Source organism: Polypterus senegalus, chromosome 1 (assembly GCF_016835505.1).
Source record: "Polypterus senegalus isolate Bchr_013 chromosome 1, ASM1683550v1, whole genome shotgun sequence".
NCBI lineage: Eukaryota > Metazoa > Chordata > Cladistia > Polypteriformes > Polypteridae > Polypterus > Polypterus senegalus.
In genome coordinates, this window is record NC_053154.1 from 126,693,144 (window position 1) to 126,709,672 (window position 16,529).

At 35.2% G+C, this 16,529-nt stretch overlaps 1 protein-coding gene across 1 annotated transcript; it reads left to right on the plus strand.

The window, feature by feature from the left end:
* Positions 1-7,195: 7,195 nt before the first annotated feature.
* Positions 7,196-11,999, plus strand: LOC120534031 (extracellular calcium-sensing receptor-like; the record flags this gene model as incomplete). Its single annotated transcript, XM_039761296.1, has 5 exons — positions 7,196-7,456; positions 8,081-8,887; positions 9,250-9,486; positions 9,683-9,806; positions 11,119-11,999. Coding segments are annotated over exons 1-5 (2,310 nt in total), but the record flags the coding sequence as incomplete, so codon positions are not given.
* Positions 12,000-16,529: the final 4,530 nt, after the last annotated feature.

Here is a 16,529-nt window from a genome sequence, read left to right on the forward strand (position 1 = left end):
CTGGTCTCAGAAATAATTTGAATAAAAGCGTGCTCTTTCCAGTGAATTCTCAACCACACAATATTAGACTGGACACCTTCCCTTTTATCATCGCAGATCAGTTTAAATACCTAGAGGTAAACATCACAAGTAAACATAAAGCTCTTTATCAACAAAAGTATGCTATTTGTATGGAAAAAATTAAGTAAGACTTGCATAGATGGTCTACCCTCCATCTTACTTTAGCTGGAAGAATTAACACTGTCAAGATGAATATCCTTCCTAAGCTTCTTTTTCTATTTCAAAACATTCCTATATACATAAATAGATTATTTTTTAAGAAGTTAGATTCAATTGTAACCATATTTATTTGGAATTCAAAACATCCACGTACCTAAAGGGCGACCCTACAAAGACCTAAGGCAGAAGGTGGCATGGCTCTACCCAACTTTTAATTTTATTAACAGGCAGTAAATATACAACAAATATTTGCTGTTTGCATGGAAAAAAAATAAACACAGTGAATAGATGGTTTACCCTCCATCCCACATTAGCAGGGAGAATCAATACTGTCAAGATGAACATCCTTCCCAAGCATATACATTAATATTTTTTTTTTAAGAAATTAGGTTCAATCATGGAATTCTAAACATCCACACATCCAAATAGTGACTGTACAGTGATCTAAAGCAGAAGAGGCCATGGCACTATCAAACTTTCAGTATTATTACTCGGCGGCAAATATACATGCCATAAAGACCTGGGGCCTCATGCATAACATGTGCGTAGAATTCACACAAAAACATGGCATACAGACAAAAGCGGAAATGTGCATACGCACAAAAAAATCCAGATGCATGAATCTAAGTGTACCCCGACTTCCACATTCTTCTGCTACGTAAATCCCTGTCAGCATGAAAAGTTACACACGCGCCTGCTGCCACTCCCCAACTCCTCCCAGAATTATGCCTCTTTGAATATGCAAATCATTATAAATAGCCCTTAAGCTCAGTGTTCTGTGAAAAGGCAATGACAAAAGCACAGGGGAAACCAAAAGAATTTCAGCGAATACCAAATGGAGGCAACAAAAAATGTACTATTTGTTGGTTTAAACAGTGGTATAAACAACAAAAGGAAGTTGATTGAGTGACATAGAGTGTCGGAGAAACTCGAATGTTCAAGTTCACAAACTTGCACAGTGCCCGAAATAAAAAAGTTGTCTGATATCAAAGTATTAAAAGGTGAGTCATAGCCCACCATCTGAGAGTCATATGGAAGCTTATTAAGGTACAGAGAAAAGACAAAAAATAGGCAGACAGTGGCAAAAAAAGCTTGAAATATCAACTTTAATCTTGAAATTTCCACTTTAATCACATAGTTTATTTTGCCATTAAAGTAGAACATCATAAACCTTATCTTAAAATAGTTTGATTTACTAGTTTCTCAAGTACCACCGTAACTAAAGTAGCATGTTAATTGCTTTGTATTGTATGTGTTCTTCTATGTGTGTGAATCACTACATGCTTCCTACACAAGCTTTCTCTTCCCCTGACAGGACAAGAATCCATTACATTCATGATATTACAGCTCTCTAAATAAATTAAATACTGAGATGTACTTGATATCATTTTCATGATGGTAAGAATTAAGGCATGTTTATTAAACATGGGAACATGGTGGCGCAATGATAGTAATGAACTGGCACTCTGCCCAGAGATTGTTCCTGCCACACGCAAGATGCTTGCTGTGCTATGCGCAACCTTCAGTGAAATAATTTATTGCAGCAGTACTGTCTCTTTCAAATGTACTATCCCCAATTCATGTCTTTCCTTTTCTTTCTCCAAGTACCCAATTGCTACACAATCAGCTCTGTTGTAGATGTCAATCCATCTGTAAGCATAGAACGCAGATTCTTCAAAACTTTTAAGGAACATTGAAATGTCTTCGTAGTACATGTTTAATTATTCTATCCATCCAGTGTCACGCCACCCCCAGCGAGCATAAAGTGCACTGCAACACCGTGTCCTCACATGTTTAATAATTAACAATACAGATTATTTAATGTTTTTAAATTTTATCTGTATAATATAAAAACATATTTTGCTGCATTTCATCTTAAAAATGATATCGTCATCATATGTAAATTCGCGCTTTATAAAGTGGCTCAGGTTATGCGATATTATAAATGTAGTGCAAGTTTACAGTGGGGTGATTGTACTTATAAGTACAAACAGTTCTACAAGGAGCAATTGATTGAGTGCGTTTATAGTTCTTGGGATGAAACTGTTTCTGAACTGCAAGGTCCGTACAAGAAAGGCTTTAAAACGTTTTGCCGTGGCTGAGACAGCGTGTGCTTGAAGTAATATACCGATAATTCTCTTTCCGATCAGCTGCTGCTGTGATTCACACTCAGATACAGTGATATAAATACTCCGAGTGGTGCAGTGAGAGTAATATGGAAAAAGATGATCTGCTGTGGCAACTCCTAACGGGAGCAGCTGAAAAAAGAAGGTGCAGTAAGAGTAACAACGCTAAAGCAGTTATGGTATTTGGAATACTATGGCTATTCCCTGGACCATTATATTGTTACAAGTTAATTACAATCAGATGCGTTACACTAATAAACAATATGCGGTTAGTTTCAGTGTATTTATAATGCCGCGTCAGGAAAATAAGGTGTAACCACACAGGAACAAGAGCACTGCTTTGACGCTGGGTGCCACCATTTTGCAAAACTGAGCGGAGAACTTGCATGAAAATGTTTGTGGCTTTTGCCAAGTTTAGTTTTTATACATCGTGATGTGAGTGTGGAAACAGGCGTACACAAAATTTTTAAGCCTACACACCATTTATATATGAGGCCCCAGGATATTGATACAAATTGATGAACACACACAAGTCTGGCCTTCATTCAGTTAGAATATGGAACCAATGCAGGAAGCACTTTAAGACAGAGAAGCTCATATCTGTTGCACCTCTACATGACAACCATTTTTTTCCACCCTCTCAAATACACAGTGTTTAATGTTTTTAAAATGTCTAGGATTAAAACATTTAGAGACTTGTACATAGATAATGTCTTTGCATCCTGCAAGCAATTAAGCTTCAAATTTAACTTCTCATCAGCTCAATTTTTCCACAACTTTCAAGCTAGAAACTTTGCTAAACAGAACCTGATAGATTTTCCTCACCTTCCACCTATTCCTATTCCAGAAGAAATATTGATCAGTTTCAAAGACTCAGATAGTTTTTCTGCAATAAATTAAAACATTTTAAAGTCCCGTCCTTTCAAAGATCCCAGGGTACAATGGGGAAAGGATCTTTCACTTAATATTTCAGAAAAGGAGTGGAAGTCAGCCATGCACAGAATACATTCTAGCTCCATATGAGCCAAGCACTCAGTCATTCAACATATCTTCTATCAAGCACATTTATCTTGCTTACAATTATCCAAAATGTTTCTAGGGCAAGATTCAACCTGTGAACACTGCAATTTGGCTCCAGCCTCACTTGGCCAGATATTTTGGGCGCGCACCAAATTAACATTATTTTGGACAGAAATCTTTGAATGCCTATCAGACAGCCTTGTCATAATCACTCCTAACCCATTAACAGCTGTGGTGTGCTTCCAGATGGGCTTAAAGTGAAGAAGGACAAAAACTGTACAGGTAATTGTCTTTACCTAACTAATAGCATGTTGACTTATCTTGTTCAACTGGAAGAATACCACTGCACCATTTTTAAGTCAGTAGGTAACTGATGTCTTATACTATTTGAAACTGGAAAAAATCTAATTCTCACTTACAAGATCCATTCAAAACGTTTTTAAAATATGGCAGGATCTAATCAATAAAATTTTAGAATTAGCTTCTATTAAGGGTGAAAAGGATACTCTTCCTTCCTTGCTGCTTTTAAAGATGTGCTTTGTTGGTTGGCTCTCTGGTCTTTCTTTGGCGATGGTTGAATTGTGGTCTGTTAAGTTTGATTTGATTGTATGGATTGTTATTTGTTTTAATTAAAATCAATAAAAAGTTAAAACACATAATAAAGGTGGTCTGTTATTCCGTCTTACAAGGGCACAAATCACATATTAATCAAAAGTAGTTGCATGATTTGGGTGAAAAGTGCCCAAAATGGCTAGCTGAAAATTGCTCTTTGCAACAAATCACTGCTTTTTATTTTTAAAACATACCAAACTAATATGGCTATTAGACAAAAACAAATATAACATTCAATGTAATAATTACAGATAATTACAGATGGCAACCCTCTCCCCTTTCTCTCACTCACCTCACTGCTTTCTTTCTGGTTGGTGGAATACAGCTGCTGACAGGCCTTTATGGCGATACCCGTTGTAGCGCCGGGCATAGAGCACAGGCCTTGATACTGGGTCGTTTGTTTTGCAACTGCTAATATTTTCTACATTCTAAAAGTGATGCACGTTTATGTAAGATTCTATTCGTAGATTGAATTTGTTTAGTGAATAATAGTATATTGTCACAATTTAACTCGGACAGTCTGAATGTCAGTCTTGATGTACTGTATCTGCAGGCAGTATGGGTGTCATTTTTTTATCTCTTCATACTCACATTAACACTTTATCCAAAAAGGCTGTTTTTTTAACTAACATATAACAAATAAAAACATTTTCTCATGATTTAAAATTTAGAAAAGTTATGCAATTATTTCAAATATAACTGCAATTTATTGAATACAATGATTATTAAAGCTTGGAAATACAGCCAGTTTGGCCGGTATAGAATGACAGTCAAGGCAATTCTGAAAATGTGGGCCATCAGCCGGGATGTCTCATTTACTTTGAGTGAAATCAAAAGAAAAGTGATGCCAGAAGACTTAAAAGAAAGAAAGCCTCTTGGGCAATACAATAGAAATCATTCTCTGCTCTTTAAAAAAAAAATATCGGGTCGTTTTTGGGAGCTCCGTCTGCTAGTTTTGCTTAGTGCGAGCACCGAGGGGGCATGACTGAGGGGTGGGGCTAAGGGCCCTCACTGGGTGGTTTCTCTGAGCAACGGGGAGAGAAGGTGAAGTGATTGTTAGTGTCAGCACCCCCTCTTGCTCTGGTGGGTTAACACATACCTGGATCAAGCTCAGGAGGAGTTCCTTCAATGCACACGCATAACACTGAATAACTTCAATTCTTAAATGTCTACATTGCCTTCCAGTTTCAATCCTTAAAATAGCTTTGTCTCCTTCGTGTAACAGAACATATTCATGAGTGAACTGCACAGTATATATTGTGATCACAAAATGCAGGGATTCTTAAAATTATATGGATAAATGTAACTAGGAAGAAGAACATGTAGATATATGGCTTGCACACTTTGGAGTAATCTGGCTGCTAATCATCTTTAGCCTTTAAATGCAACATAAACATCTGCTATTTAAGCAAAGCAAACTGTTATTAGAAGATTAATTAGGCTATTCTTACTGCAAAATGTCCATTTATAAACTCCTAAATAAACTAATGCTGCCAGTCATCATTACTAGTTACTATTAGCTGTTTCTCATTCTGTTTTTCTTCTCAGGATCTCAATGTACTACTCAGTCGCTCTTGTTTAAATGAGCTGTTACTCCTGGAGAATAAAGACAAGTCACAGCAATTAAGATATCAGTTGTTACTGGTATGGCAACAAGCCATTATATTACAGCGATGGTCTCTAACAATACAATTTAGCTAAAGATTTTGCATCTGTGTTTTGTCTTACAATTAATTTAAATGTGCTTAAGCATGGAAATCCAATACATATGTATATACTTTTTTACTCTTTTATTTTTGTCCATCTCTGTAAGCCTAAACCTGTGTGAAATAACAGAATGACTCTAACTGGCTTAAAACTTTCATCGAAGTTAAAAAGCTAGGAAGACAACTAGGACACCTTTCTAGGCATTTGATAATTAAGGTGAAGGAATACAAAAATACAAGCTTTCTCATCTTTCTGTCTAATATTAAGTTATTCCAGGGATTACAGTTCCAGTGACAGAATTTTCAAATCAACTTATGGCTGGAAAGGTTTCATCTATAATGGTACAATTCAGGGCATAAAACAAATATTAAATAGAAATGTCTATTACTCTGTTTATAACAAAATTTCTTTCCATTATGATATAGTTAATTTGAAAAAAAAAATGGAAGTGTCAGCTTTGGCCTGTTTTTATAAACCATATGTACATATTAATATTTTGCAAAAAACAAACTTAACAAATGTGTAACATTAGCCGAAAAACAAAAAGTTTATTTATACCCACAATGGTGATGGTTAATATGATTTTTAAAACTTGGGTGAATAGAATAGTTTGCAATAATGTTAATAGAGTCATAACTTAGAGCAAATTTTTCCTTTGTTTCTTTTAGAAAGCCAAACAAGGAGATAACCTTTGAGAATTGACATCAGTTTGTCAACAGCATATTTAAGTCTAATGTTCCTCACTGAAGCACATAACTACATAAGGAGGATTCACAGTAAAATGAAATGGTTCTCTTGTCTTTTCTGTTTGTGCCCCTCTTTACAGAAGCTCTGAAACCTCTTTGTAACCTGTGGAGAAAAACAGAGCCACCCATGTTTTTCCAGGATGGTGACATTATTATTGGAGGCATTTTTACATTTCATGACAGCCCAGCAGATCCCAACCTGACATTTAAAACCATGCCTGAAGTATCATGTAAAGGGTAAGTTGCACTATATACAGTATTATGCAAGTTAGAAAACTGAAAGAAGAAAATGTGTCACAAATATTAATTATACTATATACAGTAAATTGTGTGTGAAGATTTCCAAAGAAATCCAGTGTTATATCTAATTCATTAATAACAGGAAAAAATGATATACAAAAATTCTAAAATGTAAACAATGTGTAATATCTGACATTTGTTAGATGTTTACATAAATAGCAAACAAAAATGGCTTGAATATTGTAATGCAAGTCTTATAATGATATAGTCAGTAAAAATGAATCCAATGTATCAGCTTCTTAGTGTAAACACTAATAAAACAGAAAATCAAGAAGAAAACTAGTCTCATGACTTGCCGGAGTACACAACAGTTTAAATTCTTCCTTTTTAAAATATTCAAAACAGCAGTGCATTTTCTATAGTATTATCCCCTGAATTGTATTTGTTACTAAGGCCATTACATAACAAACTATCATATATATATATTTTAGGCTCAATTTCATTGGACTTCAATTTGCTCAGACCATGATTTTTGCAATTGATGAAATAAACAAAAATACAGATATATTGCCTGGTGTTATCTTGGGCTACAAAATCTATGATGCATGCAGAGATGTTCATTTAACTTTGCGATCGGCAATGGCATTATTAAGTGGTGATGACAAAGCCTCATTCCAGGGTGATTTGTGTGCCAAGACATCTATAGTGCCAGCTATTATAGGTCCATCTACTTCATCAAGTGGAATAGCAATTTCCACCACTTTGGGGCCTTTCAGCATACCAGTGGTAAGAAGACATTTTCATTTTGGTAAAATTCAACTTATATTTTGGCAGGTCATAATCACACTGTGGATCTAGTCTGGAAATATAATCCTTTACTCTGCAGTGCTTCGTTGCTGCTTGTACCCGGTGTTGCAAAGATAACTTCTTGTTCCACTAAACTTACAAATGGACTAAGTAGTTCAATAAATAGATAAATGATTGGAGGGTGTAACTGATCCACCCCTCAGCCCAGTTCCAGGAGTTTGCCATAGCAGTTGCTTATGGATTGTTAATTACAGTAGGGCATAAACCTAATTAAAAGTGTTTTTTTTTTTAGCTAGGAGTAAACTCTCTCTGTCCTATACATGGCTATTAACATTTCCTATATTATATATATTGGTACTTGAAATAGTTTTATATATTTACACAATGCATGCAAGAATAGATATTTCAATATAATATATAAGAGAACTAATACATAAAAAATTAATCCAGATATGAGATAGTACAGTATTTAATGTTTAATGAAAAAAGTATATTTTTCTATAAATACACATTCTAATTATTTTACTTGGTAAAACAAACAATATAGTCTGGACATGGCAGATCTTTTGTATGTTTTTCTTTTGTTATGTTTCTTGTTTGCAGGTCAGTTATTCTGCCACCTGCTCATGTCTCAGCAACAAAAAGCTCTTTCCGTATTTCTTCAGAACGGTCCCAAGTGATGACTATCAAAGTGTTGCCATGGCACAGCTTGCAAAGCATTTTGGATGGACATGGGTAGGGGCAATAAGAAATGATGATGATTATGGAAACTATGGCATGACCACATTCGTGGAAGTTGCACGGAAAGAGGGTATTTGTGTTGAATATTCAGAGGTTATTGACAGAACATACCCAAGAGAAAAAATTCTCAGAGTGGTAGATGTTATCAAACTTTCCTCATCAAAAGTCATCATAGCATTTTTGACAGTTAATGTATTTGAAATTCTGCTCAAGGAGATATTCTTACAAAATGTCACTGGCTATCAGTGGATTGGCACAGAGTCTTGGATTTCTACTAAAAATTCTGCCATCCTTCCATATTACAAAATAATGAACGGAGCAATTGGATTGTCAGTCAGCAATGCAGTCATGCCAGGTTTGAAGGAATTCTTGTTCAGTGTCCGTCCTTCTCTGCTTCCTGGAAACTCTGGCCTGAATGAGTATTGGGAATATTTGTTTAACTGTACACTTTACTTAAAAAATACTGAAAGAGGCAATTTCTCTTGCACTGGACAGGAATCATTAGCTGAAATCAATAATCAGTACACGGATATGTCAAACCTTGGATATACCAATGATGTTTATAAAGCTGCGTACGCTGTGGCTTATTCACTACACAACCTACTGGGATGTAGCCACACTGAAAGTAAATCCACATGTGTTAACAAATCAACTAATGTTCAGTTACAGGTAGCTGTCTGAGCTCTGACATTATTTCATTATCTGATTACTATTATTCTATAATTACCTCTGTTAACTGGAATAAAAATGTAAACTCTACATGGGATAGGATGTTTCTGCTGGTGTCCTGAGTTTAAAATTAAATTAGCTTAAAATTAAAGATAAAAAATAAAAACTTAAAACCATTTCTTTATGGTTTTTACTTCCATACCATACCATTTTCTAATTCTTTAAATTCCTGTGTGAGTGTGTGGAGATGGTGATAGACTGCTTCCCTGTTCCTGCTAGGTTCCTGCCATATGCCCAGTTCTGCCAGGATAGATTCTACTTACACAATGTTATATTTTTGTTTTGTTTTTGTTTTTTTGCAGTTATCCCATTACCTGAAAACCATAAACTTTACCACAAAGAGTGGAGAAAACTTTTATTTTGATGAAAATGGAGATCCTGCAGCAAAAGGCAAGATATATGACATAGTAAACTGGCAGCTAAATAAAGAGGGTGATGTTGATTTTGTGACAGTTGGTGCATACTATACACTTTCATCAGAAGGATATGAATTTCAAATTAATTATGATTTTATTAACTTTGCTGGCACAAAAAATAAGGTAAAGTTTTTCTTTCTTTTTATTCTAGGTATTATCATGTGGATTTGTTAGAGCTTCTTTCGATTAAATTATATTTTTTTTATTCTCCATGTTATACCATTTTCAGACTAAGGATGAATCAACTTAATTAGAATTTTCCCAATGTTTCTTGTACTCTCCAGGCACAGTAAATTATTTTCTTCTCATTATGTTTAAGGTGCCCAGGTCAGTTTGCAGTGAGTCCTGTCTGCCTGGAACACGAAAAGCTGTGAAGAAAGGACGACCAATCTGCTGCTATGACTGCATACCATGTGCTGAAGATGAAATTAATAACACAACAGGTGTGAAATTCAATTATGGACTACAAAGAATTGAACCAGAATGTTTGTGCGACTAGTTAGCAGTACTGCTATGCAATTCAAGGGTTGTGCTCTCAAATTCCAACCCAGGAACTGTTTGTTTGTAGTTTGCACCATAACATAGGGAAAGTTTGTCCTAATTACTGGACATACAGAATTTAAAAGAAATCATGTACAGTAATTAATAATCATTATCTTACAGGATAAAGAATACATTGTAATATTGACAGGGAGTTTTACAGACTTGCTTTAAACATCTGAATATCTGTTACATGTAAAGAATAGTAATTTTCTTTGAAAATATTCTTTATTGAAGACTGACTCAGAACATGTGTACAACATGTTAGTAAAGTGGGCATCTTGACAGCATTTAGACGCAGGGCAGGTGGCTACCCTTGGCAAAGTGCCAGTCAATTGCAAGGCCTTATGACACCAATGCATAGTATTAATGAGTCTTGTGAAAGACCACCAGACAAATGTGCAAAGTCCTCCCAACACCTTGTCTAGGCCAGGATTAATGGATTCATTGTACCTTGCTAAAAAGCATCAAGAACATGCAAAACATACATATTGTGACGTCTTATAATAAATGTTTAGGCTCTGGGTTGCTTGTGACTGAATAGGAAGACAGGAAGAATGGAGAGGGGTGTGTATGTGTGGACAAGGACAGAGGAAGAAGCTGGGAGAATGAACAGAAAAAATAAATTAAAAATTTCAGTTAAAAAAGGGGTGCAAACACCATAGTGGAATTTGTTGCTTCAAAGGTGTGCCAAGTGACCCAAACAGCTGGCTGGAGCAGGGTTTTTCTTACTGTTTTCTTCAGTTTCATGTCATTCAATAAACTCGGTATCTGTTGAGCACCACTTTTCAAGCACCAGTTTTATGTCTCTCCCGCCTTAGTCGCTACAATATACAATGTATATTTTTGATTCCCTTATTTACTTCATTTAATTAAAAATATAAAATTACAACCTTTTAATTTAGTCATGCAATGCTCCATTTAGTCACATTCCCCATTTATGCTTATTACTGTTCCTCACATGGTTGGGGTGGGGTGTGTGACATGTTGGGGGGGTTTGAATTACTATTAATATCTTTTTTCACAAAAACCATTATTACACATAGAATACATGCAATATAGAACATATGCTTATATGCAAGAATGCAAGAAGTCTGTGCAATTTTAGAGGAAATGTGATAAGTAGGGTTAAGTTTCTAAAAAAATAGTATTGTTTCTGAAAGCTTTTATAATCATTGGAATTTGTTTTAATTATTTATACTACCTTTCTTCCAGATTCTGCAGATTGTCTAAAGTGTCCGGTAGAATACAAACCAAACAAGCCAAAGACTGAATGTATCTTGAAAGAAACTGAATATTTAGCATTTCAAGAAATTATGGGAATCCTGTTGGTCACTCTATCAGTACTGGGAGCATTGCTGACACTTTTAGTAGGTTTAGTTTTTTATTGCCATAGGGAAACTCCTATTGTTCGAGCAAATAATTCTGAACTGAGTTTTCTTCTTCTCTTTTCATTAACTCTTTGTTTTCTTTGTTCTCTCACATTCATTGGCCAGCCCTCTGACTGGTCATGTATGTTACGCCACACTGCTTTTGGTATTGCTTTTGTCATGTGCATCTCCTGTGTGCTCGGGAAGACTATTGTAGTGCTCATGGCCTTTAGGTCTACACTACCTGGTAGTAATGTCATGAAATGGTTTGGAGTCACTCAGCAGAGACTAAGTGTTTGTAGCTTTACATTTATACAGGTGATTATTTGCCTTCTTTGGTTACTCAATTCACCTCCTTTTCCTAATAAAAATATGAAACATTACACAGAGATAATAATACTAGAATGTGATCTTGGATCTACAGCTGCTTTTTATGCAGTTTTGGGTTACATAGGATTGCTTGCTTTATTTTGCTTTGTCCTGGCATTTCTGGCTCGTAAACTGCCAGACAACTTTAATGAAGCGAAATTCATTACATTCAGCATCCTTATCTTTTGTGCCGTTTGGATCACTTTTATTCCAGCCTACATCAGCTCACCAGGGAAGTACACCGTAGCTGTCGAAATATTTGCTATTTTAGCTTCCAGTTTTGGTTTGCTTTTCTGTATTTTCTTCCCCAAGTGCTATATTATTTTACTGAAACCAGAAAAAAATACAAAAAAGCAGATTATGGCAAAATAAACTGAAGAAATAAAACATGAAAAAAGATAATGGACATTGGACTGATATGAAATAAGTTTGAACATGAAATATGATTTGCATTTGATGAGTGGTGTTGTCCAGGATTTTTTCATGCCTTGTGGGCAGGGATGCTGACAGACTTTGGTCCTATATATATATATATATATATATATATATATATATATATATATATATATATATATATATATATATATATATATATATATATATATATATATTATTCATACATTTTTATTTTAACTATTGGAAAAAGTGCATCTTACTGCCTTTACTGCCTTTATCTTTTATACATTTTAAAGTACCCACTTAAGCTCTCTTTGATTTGAATATTCATTCATTTCCAAACGATTAAAAGAAAACCAGAAAAAAAAGATAAAGAAATCGGAAGAATGTACATAAATGATAATCTGGCCAGGCCGATGTCCTGTAGATCTAGACTGAAGCATTATTTAACATTAATCAATCATCTTAATCCGAATTAGGGTAGTGGGGGAACTATTGTAACACTACTGGGTGTGAGGTAGGAAAAAATCCTAGATGTATTGCTAGTACATCATAAGGCTCACTTTTACATACTGCATATCCAAAGTCATTCATATTGGCTCAAGTCCCCATTAGGTCTGGCATGGATAAGTTTGAAATTTAGGGGACAAACCAGAATACTATGACGAAAACTTTATGTAGACATTGGAAAAACATGAAAATTTTTCATGTCAGGGGTTGGCTCAGCACAGCAGCAGCTCTAACTATTGTGTTACCTGGTAACTCTTTAAAAAAAAAAAAAAGTAAAAATAAATAATTAGATAATTAGTTTTTTTTCTGTAAATTAGAATAAATAATTTTCAAGTAACAAAATTGAAAATGAAATGAATTACATTATATCAAACTGTGAATTAATAACTTAATATCAGATTAAAATAAATTTATAAATACAAGTTATTTTACTTTTTTTCTTTATGGTGACTTTTCTTGTTGTTATATTGAGTGATATAGTGTCCTATTCTTACAACAGACTTTGTAATTACTGTATTTTCAATAGCATATATTTATATGTAAAAAGTAAAATCCCTCCCAATGTTCTAACTGATGACAAAGGTAACATAATGCTTACGCATTCCATATGCATTTGTCCATATTTGTCAAATATACACAAGGATTAAAGACACGGAAAAAATCAGTCAGTTATTTTGTCATGGCACCAAGTTATGTATTTGCTGCTTGTTAAAGCTGAAAGTCAAGAAGTGGTTCGCTTGTAAGGAATGTACTTTAATTGAATGAATAATGGAAAAACTGTATCAATATGTCAGAAGGCAAGAAATGGGATAAAGCAGATAAGAATCTGGAAATGCAGACAGATGCTGTGTATTTGAATAACAATTCTATGGAAAAGTTCAGTTCACTTTTAGCCATTCAAATGTCAGGGAGCCAAGTGTACTTCATGGATGGTTAAGAAGAGGGAGAAAAATGTTAACATAAATTTGGCAGGAAGAAAAATTAGACGAGACAGCAACTAAACATGAGCAGTTTGTAAAAGTTAATATGAGAATCTTTCAAAATCTCTCATCGGTTTGTTATTTCCATGGACATTCATAGAGTGAAGCAATGACATGCATGATAAAGAAACATCACTCACACAACTGTTAAAAGCATTTCACAATACATCAAAATGTAGAAATTTATTCAATTATTTTAACACCCTCATCAAAAGGATAGATTTCTTTCATCATTTATAAACATTCATACCACATTACTCGCTTTCTTTTCATCAAAATGAAATTGGTGGCATTTGGAACAAAGGCGAAAGCAATAAAATATTATGACATGGAAAGATACTGTATACACTTATATTTATGGATGGCGCAGTGGTAGGGCTGCTGCCTCGCAGTAAGGAGACTTGGGTTTTCTTCCAGGTCCTCCCTGTGTAGAGTTTGCTTGTTCTCCCCGTGTCTGCATGGGTTTCCTCCGGGTGCTCCGCTTTCCTCCCACAGTCCAAAAACATGCAGGTTAGATGCATTGGTGGTCCTAAATTGCCCCTAGTGTGTGCTTGGTGTGTGGGTGTGTGTGTGTGTGCCCTGCGGTGGGCTGGCGCCCTGCCCGGGGTTTCTTCCTGCCTTGCACCCTGTGCTGGCTGGGATTGGCTCCAGCAGACCCCTTGACCCTGTGTTAGGATATAGCAGGTTGGAGAATGACTGACAGACTGACGGCCTGACTGACTTATATTTATTGACAAAATGAAATATTAAATCCAATACAAAGAATAAACATGAAAATAGCCCTAACAGTACTGAAAAAATGACAAAAGATGTTATTGTAGACAACTGAAATTGTATGGCACAGTGATGTAAAAGATGAAATCAAATAACTGTTACACAGACAACAGTATGCAGTATGTAATACTGTAAAATAATATGAATGGGCACTCACATGGGGTATCCATTCTCTCTTCTGATTCAGGCCACATATCTGGATTTACATCACCCCCTATATTTTGTCTCTCAAGGCACAGTTGTAAAAATCGTTTCACGTGTCATACCAACCAATGGGAAGCATCATCTGTCATGCCATTGCAACCAGCACTCATTGCTTTCAGCGATGACATCTGCTTATGTGGCCATACACCCTCCACACCCCATGCTGAAAACATCTCCTCAGTTTGGATTAGGAAGGGTGAATATGATTAAAGTTCAAGTTCAAGGTTTATTGTCATGTGCACAGTAAGGAGACATTTTCCCTTTACAATGAAATTCTTTCTTTGCTGTCCACACCAAATGAAAAAAACAATGTATAAAGATAAACATAAATAATAAGTAGCAGATAGATAATAAGTAACAGAGGCAGCATAAAGTATAAAAACAGAATAGAAGCATAAAGTGAATTGTGTGTGATGGACAAGTCAAATACAGTTAAAAAATTATCATTGAGCGTTGTTGGATCAGTGTCAAATTAGTCTCTTATGTGACTGAAGTGGTAAAATCAGATTGTCCCAGACCATAAGAAAATTTGGCAAATCTGGTCTGACTGCTGCTCTCTCATTCTCAGGAATATGATGGCATTGATTGACCAATCCAAAACTAGCAGAAGCTGATCCATATTGCAGGGCCCAATGATTGGGACATTGTTTAGCTCACCCTGTTCTGACTCAGTAACTGTTGTAGATAATACTAAATATTATACATATTTAAAACCTATGATATTCTGAGCCAAATTAAGTTAGAGTTTTATTTCAGTTTTGTGTGTACAATGTATTTTTTGCAATTGCTTTCACAATCAGTTTAATTCTAGTATATTCCATACAAAGAAATCATGTTCACACATCATTTCTTACTCATAATACAACACTTTCAGACCCAATCAGAACTTCTTTAACTCTTTAATCACTCACAGTATTTCCTCTAAATCATTCTACCTGATAAAACAATTCACTCTCACTCTCTGAACTGCACTCTTTTCTCACGTGTGTGACTTCGCTTCACACTCATCTGTTTATTTTAAGCATTCATCTTGTCAATCCATTACAGTATATTAAAAGTATCTTCTAAATCGCCATACTTTTTTGCTTTAACGTCAGCAGAATTCTACTGTCGTCTTGGGCACTTCACTGAGTATAAAAGTTTTATGCTGGAATTTTTCTGTAACTGCTCATTTTACTAGCCACCTTTGTTTTAAATCAATATTTGTACATGCTGGATTCACAAGCAATCCAATGTTTCTACATTTTCAAGATCTGCATACATTCTCATCTTGCTTTTTAATGCTTTTTTCCCTTATTAATTAATTTTATTATTTCACTTAAAGGCAGCCAGGCAAGTCCAATTGTCTCTACCTACATAGTACAATTCACTATATCAATGACACACTGTAATCATAACTCAGAATACATATCTACAGTTGTGCTTGAAAGTTTGTGAACCGTTTGGAATTTTCTATATTTCTGCATAAATATGACCTAAAACATCATCAGATTTTCACTCAAGTCCTAAAAGTAGATAAAGCGAAACCAGTTATATTATACTTGGTCATTTATTTATTGAGGAAAATGATTGAATATTACATATTTGTGAGTGGCAAAAGTATGTGAACCTCTAGGATTAGCAGTTAGTTTGAAGGTGAAATTAGAGTCAGGTGTTTTCAGTCAATGAGATGACAATCAGGTGTGAGTGGGCACCCTGTGTTATTTAAAGAACAGGAATCTTTCAAAGACTGCTCTTCACAACACATGTTTATGGAAGTGTATCATGGCATGAACAAATGAGATTTCTGAGGACCTCAGAAAAAGAGTTATTGATGCTCATCAGGCTGGAAAAGGTTACAAAACCATTTCTAAAGAGTTTGGACTCCACCAATCCACAGTCAGACAGATTGTGTACAAATGGAGGAAATTCAAGGCCATTGTTACCCTCCCCAGGAGTGGTCGACCAACAAAGATCACTCCAAGAGCAAGGCATGTAATAGTTGGCGAGGTCACAAAGGACCCCAGGGTAACTTCTAAGCAAC